Here is a 19,201-nt window from a genome sequence, read left to right on the forward strand (position 1 = left end):
GTAACAGTGAAGGAACGGCGACATATTTCCAAGTCAGGATGGTGAGTGACTTGGAGGGGAACTTCTAGGTGGTAGTGTTCCCATCTATCTGTTGCCCTTGTCCTTCTAGATGGTAGTGATCGTGGGTTTGGAAGGTGCTGTCGAAGGAGCCTTGGTGAATTGCTGCAGTGCATCTTGTAGATGATACACACTGCTACCACTGTGGAGGTGGTGGAGGGAGTGAATGTTTGTGGATGTGATGCCAATCAAGTGGGCTGCTTTGTCCTGGATGGTGTCGAGCTTCTTGAGTGTTGTGGGAGCTGCACTCTTCTAGGCAAGTGGGGAGTATTCTATCTCATTACTGACTTGTGCTTTGTAGATGGTGGACAGCTTTGGGGAGTCAGGTGAGTTACCTGTCACACTATTCCGAGCCTCTGCTCTTGTAGCCACAGTATTTATATGGCTAGTTCAGTTCAGTTTCTGATCAATGGTAACCCCCAGGATATTGATAGTGGGGGATACAGTGATGGTAATGCCATTGAAGATCAAGGGCACTGGTTAGATTCTCTCTTGTTGGAGATGGTCATTGCCTGACACTTATGTGGTGCGAATGTTACTTGCCACTTGTCAGCCAAAGCCTGGATATTGTCCAGGTCTTGTTGCATTTGGACATAGACTGCTTCAGTATCTGAGGAGTCATGAATGGTGAACATTGTGCAATCATCAGTGAACATCCCCACTTCTGACCTTATGATCGAAGGAAGATCATTGATGAAGCAGTTGAAGATGGTTGGGCTGAGGACACTATCCTGAGGAACTCCTGCAGTGACATCCTGGAGCTGAGATGACTGACCTCCAACAACCACAACCATCTTCCTTTGTGCTAGGTATGACTTCAACCAACGGACAGTTTTCCCCCCCCGATTCCCATTGACTCCAGTTTTGCTAGGGCTCCTTGATGCCACACTCGGTCAAATGTTATCTTGATGTCAAGGGCAGTCACCCTCACCTTACCTCAGGAGTTCAGCTCTTCTGTCCATGTTTGAGCCAAGGATGTAATGAGATCAGGAGCCAAGTGGCCCTAGCAGAACCCAAACTAGGCACCAGTGAGCAGGTTATTGCTAAGCAAGTGCCGCTTAATAGCATTGTAGATGACCCCTTCCATTACTTTGATGATCGAGAGCAGACTGATGGGGCGGTAATTGGCCGGATTGGAATTATCCTGCTTTTTGTGTACAGGACATACCTGGGCAATTTTCCATATAGTCGGGTAGATGCCAGTGTTGTAGCCTAGAAAACTGTTGTTTAAAAATTGGTTCTGGTATTGCTTCGGAAAGAAAGGAGCAACTGCTTGCGTAAAGAAGAGCACAGCCCTTTGCAGTCCAGAGCCAGTCCACAGCTGGAAGCAAATAGAAGCTGCTCCTGAGATGCTCTACATGCTGGAATAGGGTACCCTCGAGTGTTCCTCAAGCCTGCCTGAAAACCAGTGCAAGAGTTATCGAGTGTTTCGGCCCTCACTGAAGTCCTCAAGGTAACCAAAGACTACACCGTGAATATCTATACTGACAGCAGGTATGCTTTCGGGGTTGTCCACTACTTGGAGTAGGTGAGGGCATGGGACCTCTAGTGGGGGGCATATACTGCACGAGGAAGTAGTTGAAGGGTTGGTAGAAGCGGCACAATTACTCCAAGCCACTGTGGTAAAAATTAAGGTACACCAGAAGGTTCAGGACCCTATCCAGAAGGGAAATGAGTGGGCAGGTGAGGCAGCAAAGCATGCAGCAGAAGCAAGGACCCCGGAGCCAGTGGCACCTGCATCACTGGCCCGGAGGAGGTAGATATTCAGAAAATACATGATGAGACACCCAAAACAGAAAAGGAAGCATGGGAAAGGAGGGGTGCGAGCAAAGATGAGTATAGAATCTGGAGGAAGAATGGGTGAGTAGTGGCCTCAGAATGTATGAGACAAAACCTGCTAAGATCTAGCGTGGTAACCAACACTCTGATGGCCTCATCATAGAAAGAATCAAGATAGTCAACCAACCGACCCAGCCAGGCCTGTTCTACACATGCTTAAGCGATGCCAGCTGTGATCAGGAACACTTAAATATCATTGTTAACAAATGAGTATTCCCAAGATGTATCCCAGGACACTTGGGACTGGAACAATGCTGCCACGAGAACCCTTGGAATCCCCTGAGTAAAGGGGACGAAGGGAAAGGGATGTGCCTGACCTTCCCCGACGAGGCATGAAGTGTCACGGATAAATATTTTGATGTTGTATGTGCACCAAATGTAATAACTGACAGCGCCACTTCAGATCCCCAAGCATCAATTTAAACGGCTGGTGAATGGTGCAAGGGAGTTTTGGAGGGAGTATGGCAGATGGAGCGTGTGTCTGAGGACCCTCCCATAACCACAGCCACCCACATGACCCCAGTAACAACAACTACCAGGACTACAGTTATGACCACCAGGGAGCCCTTAAAACGCCCCAAAGTCTGCCCTGGACCCGGTAGGAATCTGTTTGAGAACATATATCATCAGATACTTTTGGTTGTACCTAATATGTCAGATGGAACTTCTGGAGTGGTGTGAGACACAGACTATGTCCTTTTATCACCGACTCCTTGATAAGGTAATTTCTGATGCTGTCCGAGCAACGCGTGGTGGAACGCCCCCTGTAAACAAGACCTAATGAATGATGCAGCCACTTTCTATGGCGTAGGGGCATCCACTATGAACTCCCTGGACATAGCGGATATAGATGACAAGGTTAATCACCTGACTGCCACATTGCAGGAACTTATGTTAAGAGCTAATAAATTGGAAAGACAGCTGGGACAGAAGAAAGCAGAGAACTACATACGGTTTTAACACCATTCTAAACCGGACCCCTGAAATTTCTAGTGCCTGCCATGAACCAACGTAGGCGGCCTATCGTGGAGGAGGTGAACACTGCGTGACTACCAACGATCCTCAATACCAGTGCGGTCCCATTCATTGCCCAGTGATCAGCTCAAGTTTCTGCTTCCACCCCGGGCCCCAACAACAAATCTGGTAATAATCCACATCTGGCCTCCTCATAAGGAGCAGGTGAAAATAACCTATGATTTAAAGGAGGACTTACTGAGGTACCTGCTTCCTGAGTAGTAAACCCCAAAGCTGCCAGAACATCTACTGGAGTTGCGGAAAGAGGCCCCAGCAGCAAAGAAGCAGGATCACAGGATCCAACAGGAAGTCAAGTGACTGGACCAGGATGTGGAAACCAAACTGGAGGATGCACTATGGTGGCAGATGATTTGGGACTGGAGTATTAGGGTGGACATTCATCCTTGTATCAGAATTACCCCGTATATACTGGTGGTGGTAAAACTGCTAATTGCTCTCAGACTTATGATCAAACGTGGCATTTAGTGCCAGTGACACCGGAATCGAGCTATTGCTAAAATAGTAACCAAAGTACTGCGCAAGCCTGGGGAGAAAGAGCAGACAAGATGTAGTTTAGAAAATACGACTCAGTGAATCTAACCACCTGCCTGGCCAACAGCAACGGAGCGGGGAGCATGGGATAGTTTAGTGTTAGTCAGTCATCTTGGTGGGAGGGGGTGGGGGGGTTAGTAGCCAAGGGCCAAAAAGGGGGCTGAAGAGGCAGATCAGGATGCATCACGGGATTACCCAGGCTTGGCCAAGTTATGGATAGAAGTTTTAAAAGTGTCTGTGGTTAAAAAAAATGAGAATGAATATGACCTTTTGGCCAAGCGCGGAAGTTAGATGACTAGCCTATGGGTCAGTCCATGACAAGCTAAGGAATGTGACCTTTGGAACAAAAACAGAAAATGCTGGAAAAACTCGGCAGGCCTAACATCTTCTGTGGAGAGAAAAAAAGAGTTAACGTTTCAAGTCCTTATGACTCTTCTTCAGAGCTAAAGAGAAGTAAAAGTGTAATGAAATTTATACTGTTACAGTGGGGTGGAGCAGGTGAAGCTGGATAGAAGGCCAGTGATAGGTGGAGGCAAAGGAAAGATTGCCAGAGATGTCATGGACAAAAGGGTGTTAATGATGGTGATACTGGCTAAAGGAGGTGCTGATGGTGGCATTAAGGTAAAAAAGCAGAATGTGTTAATAGCAGGACAGGGGTAGGCACTCTGGAAAGAACATGAACAAGTGACAGTTGGCCCTTGCGGGGGAGGGGATGGTGGTGGGAAAAAAGATTGAAAATAGGACAAAAGGTGGATAAAACAACAAATAAAAATGAAAATAAAAATAAAAATGTGGATAAAAAATAAAAATTCAAAAATGAAAAATAAAAATTAAGAAATGAGAATGAATATTGAAAAAAAGAGATAAAAAAGGCATGAGGACGGAGGAGAGCTCACGATCTGAAGTTGATGAACTCAATGTTAAGTCCGGAAGGCTGTAAAGTGCCTAGTCGGAAGATGAGGTGCTGTTCCTCCAGTTTGCGTTGGACTTCACTGGAACATTGCAGCAGGCCAAGGACCGACATGTGGGCATGAGAGCAGGGTGGTGTGTTGAAATGGCAAGCGACAGGGAGGTCTGGGTCACGCTTGCAGTCAGACTGAAGGTGTTCCGCAAAGCGGTCACCCAGTCTGCGTTTGGTCTCTTCAATGTAGAGGAAACTGCATTGGGAGCAACGAATGCAGTAGACTAAATTGAAGGAGGTGCAAGTGAAGCACTGCTTCACCTGAAAGGAGTGTTTGGGGCCTTGGACAGTGAGGAGGGGGGGAAGTAAAGGGGCAGGTGTTGCACCTTCTGCGGTTGCATGGGAAGGTGCCATGGGAGAGAGATGAGGTATTGGGGGTGATGGAGGAGTGGACCAGGGTGTGCCAGAAGGAACCGACCGTATGGAATGCTGACAAGGGAGGGGTGGGGGTGAAGGGGAGATATGTTTGGTGGTGGCATCATGCTGGAGTTGGCGGAAATGGCAGAGGATGATCCTTTGAATGTGGAGGCTGGTGGGGTGAAAAGTGAGGACAAGGGGGACCCTATCATGGTTCTGGGAGGGAGAGCAAGGTGTGAGGGCAGAGGCGCGGGAGATAGGTTGGACATGGTTGAGGGCCCTGTCAACCACAGTGGGTGGGAAACCTTGGTTAAGGAAGAAGGAAGACATGTCAGAAGTGCCGCTTTGGAAAGTGGCATCATCGGAACAGATGCAACGGAGGCGAAGGAACTGAGAGAATGGGATGGAGTCCTTACAGGAGGCAGGGTGTGAGGAGCTGTAGTCGAGGTAGCTGTGGGAGTCGGTGGGGTTGTAGTGAATATTGGTGGACAGTCTATCACCAGAAATTGAGGCAGAGAGGTCAAGGAAGGGTCAAGAGATGGACCATGTGAAGGTGATGGAGGGGTGGAAATTGGAAGCAAAAGTGATAAATTTTCCCAGGTCCAGACAAAAGCATGAAGCGGCACCGAAACAGTCATCGATGTACCGCAAAAAGAGTTGTGGGAGGGGGCCTGAGTAGAACTGGAACAAGGAATGTTCCACATACTCCATAGAGACAGGCTTAACTGGGGGCCATGCAGGTACCCATAGCCACACCTTTTATTTGGCGCAACTGAATTTTGAGTAGAACAGCTGGTTCCAGAATCTGTTGTCAGGCATACAAAACAACAAGTCCTGCCCAGTGGAGCTGGCTTTGAATCGCTGGCGCTTCAAATCTGGGCATGTTGAGAGCAAGCTGCTGTTGGACCTCCTTTCTTGCCACCGGATATGGAGGATCTTGCGAAGGAACCGCTGGTGGGACCTCTCCAGTGATTTGAGGTACCTACTGTAGGTCGTTCAAGTCTCCGAAGCATAAAAGGAGAATGGGGATCACCGCTGCCTGGTAAATCATGACCCCAGCCTCGGCTTTGAGATCCTGGTCCTCAAACACTCTTTTCTCAGTCAGTCAAAAGCTGAGCTGACACTTTGGAGACACTGATGGAATTATCATCATCTATGCCTGTCTTCATCAAAAGTAGGCTTCATCAAGATATGGTCCATATTTTCCAGGTTTTCACTGTTGATCTTAAATTGAAAGGAGGTACTGTTGTGCTGTAGGATCTGGTTTGAAGAGGGCATTAGTTCTCTGGGTCATTCGGCCATTAAGGACACTGCATCTCTACAGTGTAAAAGAGGTCATTTTGTATTGTCACAGCTGCACTGATAGTAATCCAGGAGTGTTAAAAACAAGGGGTCACAATAGACTGACCTGGGCTGAGCAGGCAATGAATATGTAGCATCTTTATAATTGGGTGTGTTTAGTCAGGTGCAAGTCCATGATTGTGTTAAACTGGCTTTGATCTGTACAAAGAGTATAAGAAGGGATTCCACAAGTACAAAGATTGGAGAGGCATTTGGCCAGGTCCCTTCAAATCTCCCAAACCCAGTCGAAAGTGATTCTTAGCTCCCAAGGGTTCTTTTCCTTTCTCAACCTGAAAATGTTTACTCTCAGAACTGTCTGCTGGGTGAGGGTTTTTCCTGGAGATTCTCTCTGTAGCAGAATCTAAGCAAATCTTCCATCCTCTTTTAAAATGCTCACGCATTTGGTCTTTTCAATCCGAGCAGAAGTTCCTATCCACATTCCTGCGGGCTGAACCAGAGACTTTAGGTCTCAAACTGCTCCCTCTCTCCCTGATCCTGGCAGACTACCTGTGTCAAAAGTTTTCAGGGATATCTCAAACTCTTCCCCTCTTAAAGCCCAGCTCCATGGCAACATGAATCAAGTGGGCCTTATAAATCAGCATTTTTACCTGGATATGAGACCCCAACTCTCTTTTATCTTAGAGGTAAGTGGACAGTTTAAAGCTTAATTGCTTACAACCTGACATTTTGAACACCTTCCTGGGGCTTTGGAGACTTGTAGACTTGCTGTAAACATAGATGTTGTGCTATTGCTCCAAGTGTGAAGAGCTTATACTTTCTTTTCAGCAAAACAACGCTGGCCTCCCTTTAATCTTTAACAGCCACATCATACAGCTTGCTGTCAGCGAGCCTTCAGAACAGGTCACTTGGCCGCCTTCATTTCACCCTAAATTTAAGAAAGTCCCAAAATATAACCTTAAAAAATCTTGCATTTGTAACATCCTATAGTCATATTATGACCATTGTGCCATCATCTTTATGTCACAACACAAACATTCTTTTTAGATCCATCACAACCACAGTTGCCAGCTCCAAGACAGTGACTTACTAAAGTTACTGTTTGTGAAAACAAGTCTCTTTTGGGGCTGAAAGGGTACACAGAACATTTGTGTGCTGTGCCAAAGTGCCTATGAGCCTGTTTCCATGGCGTTTGTGAGCAGGTAAGAGGTAGGAAGGGAGTGTGCAACAACGTATTGATGTCACAGCACCATGGATGATGGGGTGGTCCTGAAAAAACGGGGCTACACCTTGGGCGTCAACCTGGGGGAGGGGTCGTATGCCAAAGTCAAGTCTGCCTACTCTGACCGTCTGAAGACTAACGTGGCTGTTAAAATCATCGACAGGAGGAAGGCCCCAGCTGATTTCCTGGAGAAATTTCTGCCCCGTGAGTTGGAAATCTTGGCTCTGCTCAATCACCGCTACATCGTCAAAACCTTTGAGATTTTCGAGACTTCAGATGGAAAGGTTTACATTATTATGGAGTTGGGTGTTCAGGGAGATTTACTAGAGTTCATTAAAACCAGGGGGGCCTTGCCTGAAGAGGTGTCACGTAAGATGTTCCGTCAGTTGGCACTGGCCGTCAAGCACTGTCATGAGCTGGATGTGGTCCATCGCGATCTCAAGTGTGAGAATCTTCTCCTTGACAAGGACTTTAATGTCAAGCTCTCCGACTTTGGTTTTGCCAAACGATGCAGTACAGACGATCAGGGGAGACCCTTGCTTAGCAAAACCTTCTGTGGCTCTGCAGCATATGCAGCCCCTGAAGTACTGCAAGGTATTCCTTACCAGCCCAAAGTGTACGATGTTTGGAGCCTTGGGGTGATTCTTTTTATCATGGTGTGTGGATCGATGCCATATGATGACTCCAATATTAAAAGGATGCTGAGGATTCAAAAGGAGCACAGAGTAGACTTCCCTCGGTCAAAAGTGGTGCCTGCAGATTGCAAGGAACTGATCTATCGAATGCTCCACCCTGACACTAGCAAACGTCTCACCATTGATGAGGTTCTGGAACATCCCTGGGTCTTCTCTGCCAAAATGAAAGAAGCCTCTACAACCAAAAAAGTGGAACCCAGCACAGAGAAGAGAGAAGACAAGCATGGGCACACAAAGGAAGAGAAACATGAAGGAAAGAGTGAGCAGAAACATGACCCAAAGTACCAGTGGGAGATTGAAACAGGCCATGAATGGGTGGACATGAAACATGAGGCAAAACACGAATGGATGAACATGAAACGGGACAAGGCAGATGGCAAGCAAGAAGCACAGGCTGAGCACAAGGAGGACGCCAGGCATGAGGGGGCATCTGACTTCAAGGACAGATCCTCACCTCAGGCAAAGTCTGAGGAGGCAAAGCACCAATCAAAAGGTGGACCAAAAGCTGAGTACAAGAATGGAGCCAAGGCAGGGTTAAGGCAGGGAAAATCCCCAAATCAAGAAACCAAAACCGATGCTGAAACCGACAGCAAAGTGGAACCAAAAACAGAAGAAAAGGGCAGCAGACGCAAATCGAGAAGTCTCAGACTAGCTGATGAAGACCATCCCGACGACAGCGAGGTCTATCCTGACCAGGAGAGCTTTCTTGAGGCGCAGAGCAAGGGAGAGCTGAAAAAAATTAGTTCCAAAAAGTCAAAATCTGTTGAAAAAAAGGGCAAACATTCAAGCAAATCTCGCACCTAGATATCCAAAGGCAAAAAGTTCAAACATCCAGTATAAGTCCATCTGAACCAGTCACCTGTTTTACTGCTTATAAAACATCTAATAAAGAACCACAAAGAAACCCATAAACCTTTAATATTTACAGTGAAAAGCAGTGTTTGTCGTTGTAATATAGTAATGTGACCCCTGTACTCACTGACCTACATTTGCTCCCCATTTGAAAATACTCATTCTTGTTTTTAAATCTCTCCATGGAGTCACAGATCCCCCTTCCACCCCACTCTGTGCAATCTCCTCCAGCATTACAGCAGACCCCCTGCCCGAGATCTCTGCTCTCCTCCAATTCTGGACTCTTTCAACATGCTCAATTTTAATCACACCATGACTAGTAGTCATGCTTTCAGCAACCTAGGCTCTAAGGCTCTGGAATTTCCTCCTTAAATATACGCTTTTTGTTTTAACCTCACTTTCCTCCTACGACACACTCCTTAAAACCTATGTATTTAACAAGCTTTTGGTCACCTGCTCAAATTTCTATTGGTGTCATGTTGTGCTTGATAACACTCCTGTGAAGCACAATTTTACTATGCTAAAGGGGCTATATAAAGCTGTCAGCCATGGCACAGTTGGTAGAACTCTCACTTGAGTCAGAAGGCTATGGACTCAAGTCTCACTGCAGGGCCTGAGTACAGGGTAGTACTAAAGGAGTGGTGGACTGGCAGAGGTGTCGTCTAAGATCCCATGGCAGTATTTGAAAGAAGAATAAGGGAGTCCTCCCTGGTGTCCTGGCCAATATTTATTCCACAATCAATATCATTTAAAAAGATTAGCTGGTCATTATCACTTTGCTGTTTGTGGGCATTAGCTTGCACAAATTGTCTGCGGTGTTTCCTATATTACAACAGTGATTACATTTCATTAGTACATTATTGATTGTAAAGCCTTTTGAGACATTAGGTAGTCATGTAGGCCCTATGTAAATGCAAGCCTTTTCCTCCATTTATAAGTTATTGTTGCTGTTATTATAACACAGTGAGTGAATATAGCAAAGACCTGGGAACACAAAGGTCAGTCAGTGTCAGCACTTGAAAGAAAAAAAGAAATTCAGGTAGAGGAAAGGGGGCTCCCTACAGTCTGGTGAATAAGGTGAGACTAAGAATGGCAATCTATGGATCCGAATCCTGCTTGCAAGCTGGTTCTTGAACTCATATTTTGCTGCTGCTAAGACATATTCAGGGGAGAGGCGCGGGCCAGAGAGGGGGGAGAGGCGCGGGCCAGAGAGGGGGGAGAGGCGCGGGCCAGAGAGGGGGGAGAGGCGCGGGCCAGAGAGGGGGGAGAGGCGCGGGCCAGAGAGGGGGGAGAGGCGCGGGCCAGAGAGGGGGGAGAGGCGCGGGCCAGAGAGGGGGGAGAGGCGCGGGCCAGAGAGGGGGGAGAGGCGCGGGCCAGAGAGGGGGGAGAGGCGCGGGCCAGAGAGGGGGGAGAGGCGCGGGCCAGAGAGGGGGGAGAGGCGCGGGCCAGAGAGGGGGGAGAGGCGCGGGCCAGAGAGGGGGGAGAGGCGCGGGCCAGAGAGGGGGGAGAGGCGCGGGCCAGAGAGGGGGGAGAGGCGCGGGCCAGAGAGGGGGGAGAGGCGCGGGCCAGAGAGGGGGGAGAGGCGCGGGCCAGAGAGGGGGGAGAGGCGCGGGCCAGAGAGGGGGGAGAGGCGCGGGCCAGAGAGGGGGGAGAGGCGCGGGCCAGAGAGGGGGGAGAGGCGCGGGCCAGAGAGGGGGGAGAGGCGCGGGCCAGAGAGGGGGGAGAGGCGCGGGCCAGAGAGGGGGGAGAGGCGCGGGCCAGAGAGGGGGGAGAGGCGCGGGCCAGAGAGGGGGGAGAGGCGCGGGCCAGAGAGGGGGGAGAGGCGCGGGCCAGAGAGGGGGGAGAGGCGCGGGCCAGAGAGGGGGGAGAGGCGCGGGCCAGAGAGGGGGGAGAGGCGCGGGCCAGAGAGGGGGGAGAGGCGCGGGCCAGAGAGGGGGGAGAGGCGCGGGCCAGAGAGGGGGGAGAGGCGCGGGCCAGAGAGGGGGGAGAGGCGCGGGCCAGAGAGGGGGGAGAGGCGCGGGCCAGAGAGGGGGGAGAGGCGCGGGCCAGAGAGGGGGGAGAGGCGCGGGCCAGAGAGGGGGGAGAGGCGCGGGCCAGAGAGGGGGGAGAGGCGCGGGCCAGAGAGGGGGGAGAGGCGCGGGCCAGAGAGGGGGGAGAGGCGCGGGCCAGAGAGGGGGGAGAGGCGCGGGCCAGAGAGGGGGGAGAGGCGCGGGCCAGAGAGGGGGGAGAGGCGCGGGCCAGAGAGGGGGGAGAGGCGCGGGCCAGAGAGGGGGGAGAGGCGCGGGCCAGAGAGGGCGGAGAGGCGCGGGCCAGAGAGGGGGGAGAGGCGCGGGCCAGAGAGGGGGGAGAGGCGCGGGCCAGAGAGGGGGGAGAGGCGCGGGCCAGAGAGGGGGGAGAGGCGCGGGCCAGAGAGGGGGGAGAGGCGCGGGCCAGAGAGGGGGGAGAGGCGCGGGCCAGAGAGGGGGGAGAGGCGCGGGCCAGAGAGGGGGGAGAGGCGCGGGCCAGAGAGGGGGGAGAGGCGCGGGCCAGAGAGGGGGGAGAGGCGCGGGCCAGAGAGGGGGGAGAGGCGCGGGCCAGAGAGGGGGGAGAGGCGCGGGCCAGAGAGGGGGGAGAGGCGCGGGCCAGAGAGGGGGGAGAGGCGCGGGCCAGAGAGGGGGGAGAGGCGCGGGCCAGAGAGGGGGGAGAGGCGCGGGCCAGAGAGGGGGGAGAGGCGCGGGCCAGAGAGGGGGGAGAGGCGCGGGCCAGAGAGGGGGGAGAGGCGCGGGCGAGAGAGGGGGGAGAGGCGCGGGCGAGAGAGGGGGGAGAGGCGCGGGCGAGAGAGGGGGGAGAGGCGCGGGCGAGAGAGGGGGGAGAGGCGCGGGCGAGAGAGGGGGGAGAGGCGCGGGCGAGAGAGGGGGGAGAGGCGCGGGCGAGAGAGGGGGGAGAGGCGCGGGCGAGAGAGGGGGGAGAGGCGCGGGCGAGAGAGGGGGAGAGGCGCGGGCGAGAGAGTGGGGAGAGGCGCGGGCGAGAGAGGGGGAGGCGCGCGAGAGAGGGGGGAGAGGCGCGGGCGAGAGAGGGGGGAGAGGCGCGAGAGAGAGAGGGGGGAGAGGCGCGAGAGAGAGAGGGGGGGAGGCGCAAGAGAGGGGGAGAGGCGCGAGAGAGGGGGAGAGGCGTGAGAGAGGGGGGAGAGGCGCGAGTGAGAGAGGGGGGAGAGGCACGAGTGAGAGAGGCGGGAGAGGCACAAGTGAGAGAGGCGGGAGAGGCACGAGTGAGAGAGGCGGGAGAGGCACGAGTGAGAGAGGGGGAGAGGCGTGAGAGAGGGGGAGAGGCGCGAGAGAGGTGGAGAGGCGCGAGAGAGGGGGAGAGGCGCGAGAAAGAGAGGGGGACGACGCGAGGAAGAGAGAAGGACCATAAACTCAGCTGGCTGTTGCACACGTATTTGGATTATGAACTGAACAGGGGCATTTCAGGACCTGTAGGGCTGGGTTCTGTGAAGTTGCGCCTTTTAAGAAAGAGGAAGGGAGAGTAAACGTGTGACCATATTTTCATTCAAAGCAGCACTTGGAACGAAAGCTTTAATTTTAAGGGAACATAGTCTCCTCTAGGTTCAAGGCTCAAATTCTACTGGTGATGAGAGGAGGCAGGGCTGTTTGGAGATCTTGTGGGATGAGGGAACACTGAAGACATTAATAAATAATGGAAATATTTCCCAGCGTTCTATCTACAGTTATAGTGCTAGCAACGAGATGCTGAAGCAGTGGCAATGGATCACAAAATGTGTCTTTGAACAACTGAGACACTGAAATCAGTGCAACCCTCACCGCAGGACTGCAACAGCTGCCATTGTTACTGTCTCACTTACGTGGTTCGCAGGTTACAGTGGAGCTGGCAAAGACACCAAGCTGAAATCAGCAGTGAGTCCAAGTCACCCAAAGGACCCAGTTTATACAACCAGAACAGATACTTAGGCAGGGAAGCTGGTGAATGCAGATGCGAATACGATGAAATCATCCTTCATTCTTAAATATTCCCGTTAGCAGTCCAACAAATCAGTCCAATTTCCAGCTCATCTTGGTTACTTCTTATGAGTTGAAGGGAGAGGGAGGTGACAAGTCGTACAGGAATTTGTTCAGCATTAGAAGTCAACTGCTTTCTTTCTCCTGGGCAGCTGCAGTAGGTTATCAGTGATGGAGGTTGGGTCCTGGCTGCTTGGGGTATGTACAGCACTGAGTGCATTAGGGGTTCCACCAGCACATGGTGTTTTGCACTGCGGTGTTCGTTTGTGTGCTGGGGTGGGGGTGTAACTGGCACGTAAAGCTCTGTCCGTGTACTTGCTGGTAGTCCGGTTAACAAGACGCTGCAGGGCTGGTGACATGACAGGACTGATTCCATGTGGAGAGAGACTGGGAAAGAGAAACAGAAATAAATCTATAGTTCCCAGGCCCCTCCAAGGCTCACAAAATAATCATCCCACTAATTACACTTCATATTTTATGTTCATCTCTGCGGCAAGCTTATTATTTCAACTCATGCTGCTCAGAGTGTCTAGCTGTCCAGTTTTGGATCACCACCAGTCCTCCTAGTTAAATATTCCCTTACCCCAACTCTCCCAATGCCCCTACTCACACTGGGTACAGGTCAAGTGTTGCAAAGGTCCACCCACCAGTATTGCTCCAAAATGGTCAGGGTGTGTGATCCTACACATAATACCTGCCCACTGTTAACCGCAGAGTGGTTAACCGCAGAGTGCATTACAGCCGGTCCTGACCTGTCTTCACCCTTTGCCCACAGGTGTGCAATGTTGGCAGGGCCAGTTCACAGCAATTAGAACCAAACATTCTGCCCAATTTCACTGAAGCAGAACACAAACCCCAATACTTGGGCTGTTCAGGCCAACTGTGGCATCCCCAGTGGCTCAGCAGAGGTCCCAGTGGCCTCTGCAGGCTCCCTTCCTGTAGTTCCCCCCCAGGCTGTTGGAGCGGCAGTGACCCTGTGAAGCTATTCCAAGCCATTCTGATCAGTTGAATGCTGAAGCCTTTGGGCTTTTAATGCCAAGAGTTAAAATGAACTGTACTTGGAAACGGGAATTGGGAACTGTGGCTGCAGTTGATCAGCTCCTTCCACTCTGTGCAAGGTTCGTGCTCACCATTAACTGTAGCTCACTCGATCCTCACCGCACACCCCCTCCCAACTCTGTAACCTAAAATACTTCACAGCACAAGAATTATCAAAGAGCTCTGCCAAATAATGTGCTACCAATAGCCACCAGGAAACGACTTGCATACTGTACGCCCACTGGCATTCTGCCCATTCTTTGCATTACCAATTTTGTCAGGGGAACATGGCCGAGTGCTGCTCTCTCATACATGGCCCACGACATCAACCTGACCCACCCCTACAAAGTCATTTGAAGCTGGTCACAGTACAACAGCACAGTGCTCTCGCAGGCCTGAGGGCAGGTTTCCCAACTCCCTCGAGTGCCAAACCCAAGGACAGTGAGACAGGTGAAGAACCTGTGTTAAACAGGTGGTCTCACCGTGCAGTAGCAGTTAACTTGGTTCAGGCAACCTGGCCTGGCTACAACCCAGGCAGAAGCAGTGACCCTGGCTGTCAGGGACTAAACGCCTTTCCGGCCCCTGGGCCAAGGCACCAGACACAACTAACAGAGCAGAGAGTCAATGTCACCTGACTAGGCTCTGTGTCGCTTTCCGTAGAGCTTCCTGCTTCTTGGTTCTGTTCTTGGCAGCGACCTCATTGACCATTTTTAGGCCCAACCTCTCTCTCCGGCCTGGTTCCAGAATCTGTAGCAAGGAGATACAGTCAGGGGTTAGAGGTAAACAAATCGCAGTAACGGCACCAGCACATTGCTGATATTAAGTGGTTCACTATTCTTGCCGAGATCAGCAGTCCACAAATGATGGGATACTGCTCAACAGACACAGCACCCTGTGCTGCAAAATTGGTGGAGAGAGAAACAGAGTGCTCTTTCAGGTTCAAAAACAAAAAAAATGCTGGAAAAACTCAGCAGGTCTGACAGCATCTGTGGAGAGAAAGACAGTTAACATTTTGAGTCCGTATGACTCGTCTTCAGAGCCTTGATCTTTCAGGTTGCTGGCCCTATGTTTCTACATGTAAATTATTTATAACATTTTCTGCTTTTATTATAACACTGACAAGTACATGGGGCAGCGGACCCAGAGCGCGCGAGACCGAGGGGCAGCGGACCCAGAGCACGCGAGGCCGAGGGGCAGCGGACCCAGAGCGCGCGAGGCCGAGGGGCAGCGGACCCAGAGCGCGCAAGGCCAAGGGGCAGCGGACCCAGAGCGCGTGAGGCCGAGGGGCAGCGGACACAGAGCGCGCGAGACCGAGGGGCAGCGGACCCAGAGCGCGCGAGACCGAGGGGCAGCGGACCCAGAGCGCGCGAGACTGAGGGGCAGCGGACCCAGAGCGCGCGAGACCGAGGGGCAGCGGACCCAGAGCGCGCGAGACCGAGGGGCAGCGGACCCAGAGCGCGTGAGACCGAGGGGCAGCGGACCCAGAGCGCGCGAGACCGAGGATATGGAGTGAAGGATTTGATCTCTGGTCCATGTGCCCCCTGCCTGAATTGTACTGTTATACTGCACCTTAAATGCTGGTCCTGGCGTCCTGTCCACATGAGGACTTTCTGAACTCTCCAGACGGAACGGAGTGCCTTCGATTTCACCCCATGTCATCATCGGGGAGTCATTCACACCTACAGGGGCAAAAACTCCAGTCAACTTCATGGGATCTCATAGCTGGCGAGAAACAACTTCTGCACTGGTGCTAGCCCTGCCAGGGTACAGGTTCACAAGCACTCTGTGCTGCAGTATGAGTATGCTGACTCCTCTGATGAGATTCCTCGGCCGTGCCGGGGCAGCGCCGAGGGAGTGGTGCGCTACCGGAGGAGCTATTCCAGGGGAGCACAGGGCTGTCAGAAGGGCAGTATCATGGGAACACGGCACTGTCCAAGGATCAGTTCTGAGAGTGCTGCACTGTTGGAGGGTCAGTACTGAGGGGCAGGACGGAGGGAGTGCCACACTCTGGTGGGGCAGTAGTGAGTAAGCCCTGCACTGTTGTAGGGCCTACATGTGTGTTCCAATAGACATCAAAGTTCCCACGGCAGCTATTTGAAGAGCACCCAGTTTCTTGGAACTTCAGCCTCAGTTTTGTATCATGTTGGCCATGCGGGCAATCATTTGTTTGCTGGAACGCCCTGCCATTTTGTCTGCATAACAGTAACTGCACTTCCAGTCAACTTCCCTGGGACAGCCAAGATAAATATAAGTCCTTCTTTTTGGAGAGAGACACAGAGATACTAAGAATGTTAGTGTGAGTTGACAACATATTAGCTCTTACCTGGAGCAGGTGAAGGGGTCCCCACAAATCCATAGCCGTTCACTTTGGGCGATTCCTGCGGGATCAGCTCCTTCCCATCAGGACCCACTTTACCCTGCTTAAACTTCAAAATAAAACGCAGCGTCAGACAGTGAGCATACACCCACACAATAACATCACAGTTTGAGCAATTTCCTGAAATAAAGGGGCACTACTCCACATATCACTGCTACAGACATACATCCCCAGCCCACAGGTATTCAACTCATCCCCTACACAAATGTCAGGACTCAGAAGAGCTGGAGTCTGCTCGACGAGGGGTGGGCCCAGGGGCTGAGGTATTGGAGGAAGGAGAAAAAGAGGGAGGAAGTTTGAGATGGGCCCAGGTACTGCCTGGAGGCAGCGATTCTACACATGCTGTGTGCAACTGCTTCCAAGGCTGCAGTGTGTGGGGATCTTGTTTTGTGTACCTGTGCATTGAGAGCTGCTGCTTGCTGTAACTGTGACTTGCTCAGGGCTCGGCTAAACGGATCACCCTGGAAACGGGTGTTTTTGTGAACCACCTCACGAGGTTTCTTGAAGAGCTCGTCATCCTTCACTCCTGGAAAACAAAGAAGAAAGACCACAGCAACAGTCAGCATGCAAAATAGAAATCAGCTGGTATTGATGGGGAGCTGAGAAGAGGATTTTATACTCAGTCAATGCTCAGTTTATGGGATGGGGTGTGCCCAGAGTGGATTATGGGAATGCACAGCAGTCAAATTCCAGCTGAAGCAGACAATTTCATTCTACATCTTACTAGCACAAGCAGCTCCTGAGCAGGCCATCCAGGTCAGGACATTTCTCTGCATTATCTGATGGACCTGATCATATCCACTGCTCAAGAAGTGTCTAAATGTATGGAGCTGGTTCTGAAACTTCTTCTGTGACCACCCCCCCAAAAGGTTGGGAATTTACTCACTACAACTCCACACAGACAGAGCCTACTCCCTGATACAGAGCAGGCCTTAAACGCCCAATCACAAGCTGGAAAGTACACTCAGCTTAAAATGGTAGCATTCCAGTTAAAGAAAATACCTCAGGTGATGCAGCAAAGGGTGGGGAATAAATGAAGGCCTGTGGTAACCATGGAAACACCAATATATCCATTTAGCCACTGTTTACCCATAATTCTTTTTATTTTTTCACAGAATGTGAGCATTGCTGGATAGGCCAGCACTTGTTGTCCATTTATAATTGCCCTTCAGAAGTTGGCGAGGCCACCTCATTGAACTGCTGCAGTGCATGTGCTGTAGGTACACCCACAGTGCTGTTAGGATGAGAGTAATAAATGCCTTCAGTGAGACATTTATAGTTCAACAACTGTTCTCCTGCCGGCACTGGAAGTCTAAATACCCCTGAGCTCTGGTTCATTTGCGAGAATAAGTTAAGCAAGACCATCAGGCATGGAGACTTCACTCCCAACATTCTGGGCAGCATTCAAGGCCTGGCCCTACAGGTCAAAGATCAATTTACCTGCACCCTTTACCACTCAGCTCCACAAGGAAACCAACAGTCTCATTTCATGGTGTCACAGTTTAGGTTTTATACACATTCAACAACCACATGAAATTGAAGAAGCTCCGTGCCCTGAATGAGATGCTGATTTGACTGCAGCATCCAAAAAATACTTCATTTGCAGAAAACAAATGAGCTGCACACAGGCAGGTCTGTGAGCAAGAAGAGGACATTTAGGCCGTACTCCTAGCACTCAATCCAGGCCCCTCTCACTGTTTCATTTCACACAACTTTCACATTGTCTGAAAACAGTAATACTGTGAAACTACAAGAGATCTGAAGGTACACAGAAGTTTCTGGCTGGTGAGGAAGGGTTTTGCTATTCTTCCTGAACTCACACCAAATGAGCCCTTCAAACATCTGAGTTAAACTCTGCTGCTCCTTTCTCTTGTTGTCTCTCCTAAATACTCGGGATACTGTTCCTTCACCTAGATCTGCTCCTATCTCATTACTGACAGTGCCAGGACATAGGCTCTACATCAGCATTGAGACTGATACTCTGCCCAGTAACTAGTGAACGTTATTAGAGCTATGCATTGGCAAAACATTCACCCAAACAGGACATCAGTGTTTAGGCTCATCCTCTGGCTGACTACTTCCTCTGGTCTGAGGTGGTGTCACAACCCCACTGCTGTTCCAGTTGATATCAGCACCTATAGGGGATCATTTCCTCACTGGTCAGGGCTGGAAAATACAAATGGGACGTCAGTCTGCTCCTTACCTTCCGGGTAATACATCAGAACATTCTTGGCTTTATACTCCCAGGTTTCCACTCCTGCTTTTCCGACCACGATGGCATGGACCTCGGCTGATGGCAGCATCAGCATTTCCTCACGACGCTGTAAGGAGAAATATCGTCAGCAACACATCCAGCATGGGACAGACCTGTACACAATCCCTCACTGCACTGTGACCCGCGCAGGGAGAAGGGGGTCACTCATTAGCTCTTTAGGTATTTGTTCCTGCAAAGCCCCACAAAAAGGTGGCATCTTCCCATACCTGATCCCTCCTCAGACCCATCTCCGTTGCCCAAATTCTGGGTCTATATTACTGGTAGGGAGAGTGTCTATGTTTATTTTATACCCGTTTAGGTCCTCCACAAGTGAAGTAGTTTGTCTAGTTGGGTGGAATTGAGACAAACTAGGCCTAAATCTCCCGGACAAGTCTCCTGGAAGGCAGAGTGATTCAAACTTGGGTATCTGTTCATAAAGGGGTAGCACCATTGGTCATCCCACCTCCAGCTCCTCCCAGAACTATCTAATAATTCAAAATGACGCCCTCGCGCCCGAGGCTGAAGAGTAATAACCAAGGGGAAGAGATTTAGTGTACACAAAGAAAGCAGGAGAAGAGGTTGTACCTGCTTTGACTCTTCCTCTGCCTCATACATCCAGGCATGTTTGATCTTGTTCCTCTCTTCAGCAATCTCTATGATCTGGTTGAAGGAGGCATTATCTTCGCTGG

At 51.1% G+C, this 19,201-nt stretch overlaps 2 protein-coding genes across 2 annotated transcripts; one reads left to right on the top strand and one right to left on the bottom strand.

The window, feature by feature from the left end:
* Window positions 1-7,330: 7,330 nt before the first annotated feature.
* LOC144677140 (testis-specific serine/threonine-protein kinase 1-like) lies at window positions 7,331-8,800 on the top strand. The gene has a single exon (XM_078537354.1). The coding sequence runs from the start codon at window positions 7,331-7,333 to the stop codon at window positions 8,798-8,800; it is 1,470 nt and encodes a 489-aa protein (XP_078393480.1).
* Window positions 8,801-12,656: 3,856 nt separating this feature from the next.
* Window positions 12,657-19,195, bottom strand: ess2 (ess-2 spliceosome associated protein). Its single transcript, XM_078537355.1, has 7 exons — window positions 19,098-19,195; window positions 18,462-18,579; window positions 16,654-16,784; window positions 16,205-16,307; window positions 15,451-15,560; window positions 14,513-14,628; window positions 12,657-13,230 (listed from the first exon to the last, which is right to left on the bottom strand). The coding sequence occupies exons 1-7, from the start codon at window positions 19,125-19,127 to the stop codon at window positions 12,963-12,965; spliced, it is 876 nt and encodes a 291-aa protein (XP_078393481.1). The 5' UTR covers window positions 19,128-19,195; the 3' UTR covers window positions 12,657-12,962.
* Between the last annotated feature and the right edge of the window lie 6 nt (window positions 19,196-19,201).

The sequence above is a fragment of the Cetorhinus maximus genome, unplaced genomic scaffold (genome assembly GCF_964194155.1).
Source record: "Cetorhinus maximus unplaced genomic scaffold, sCetMax3.hap1.1 HAP1_SCAFFOLD_2243, whole genome shotgun sequence".
NCBI lineage: Eukaryota > Metazoa > Chordata > Chondrichthyes > Lamniformes > Cetorhinidae > Cetorhinus > Cetorhinus maximus.

Bases quoted from the DNA above. Each gene is read 5' to 3' on its own strand.
- LOC144677140 (XM_078537354.1), top strand. From the start codon at position 7,331: ATGGATGATGGGGTGGTCCTGAAAAAACGGGGCTACACCTTGGGCGTC.
- ess2 (XM_078537355.1), bottom strand. From the start codon at position 19,127: ATGTATGAGGCAGAGGAAGAGTCAAAGCAG. The intron at 18,580-19,097 runs GTACAACCTCTT...TTCTCCTTACAG, and splicing joins CAGAGGAAGAGTCAAAGCAG to CGTCGTGAGGAAATGCTGAT. The intron at 14,629-15,450 runs GTGCAGTATAAC...TCCTTGCTACAG, and splicing joins CGCCAGGACCAGCATTTAAG to ATTCTGGAACCAGGCCGGAG.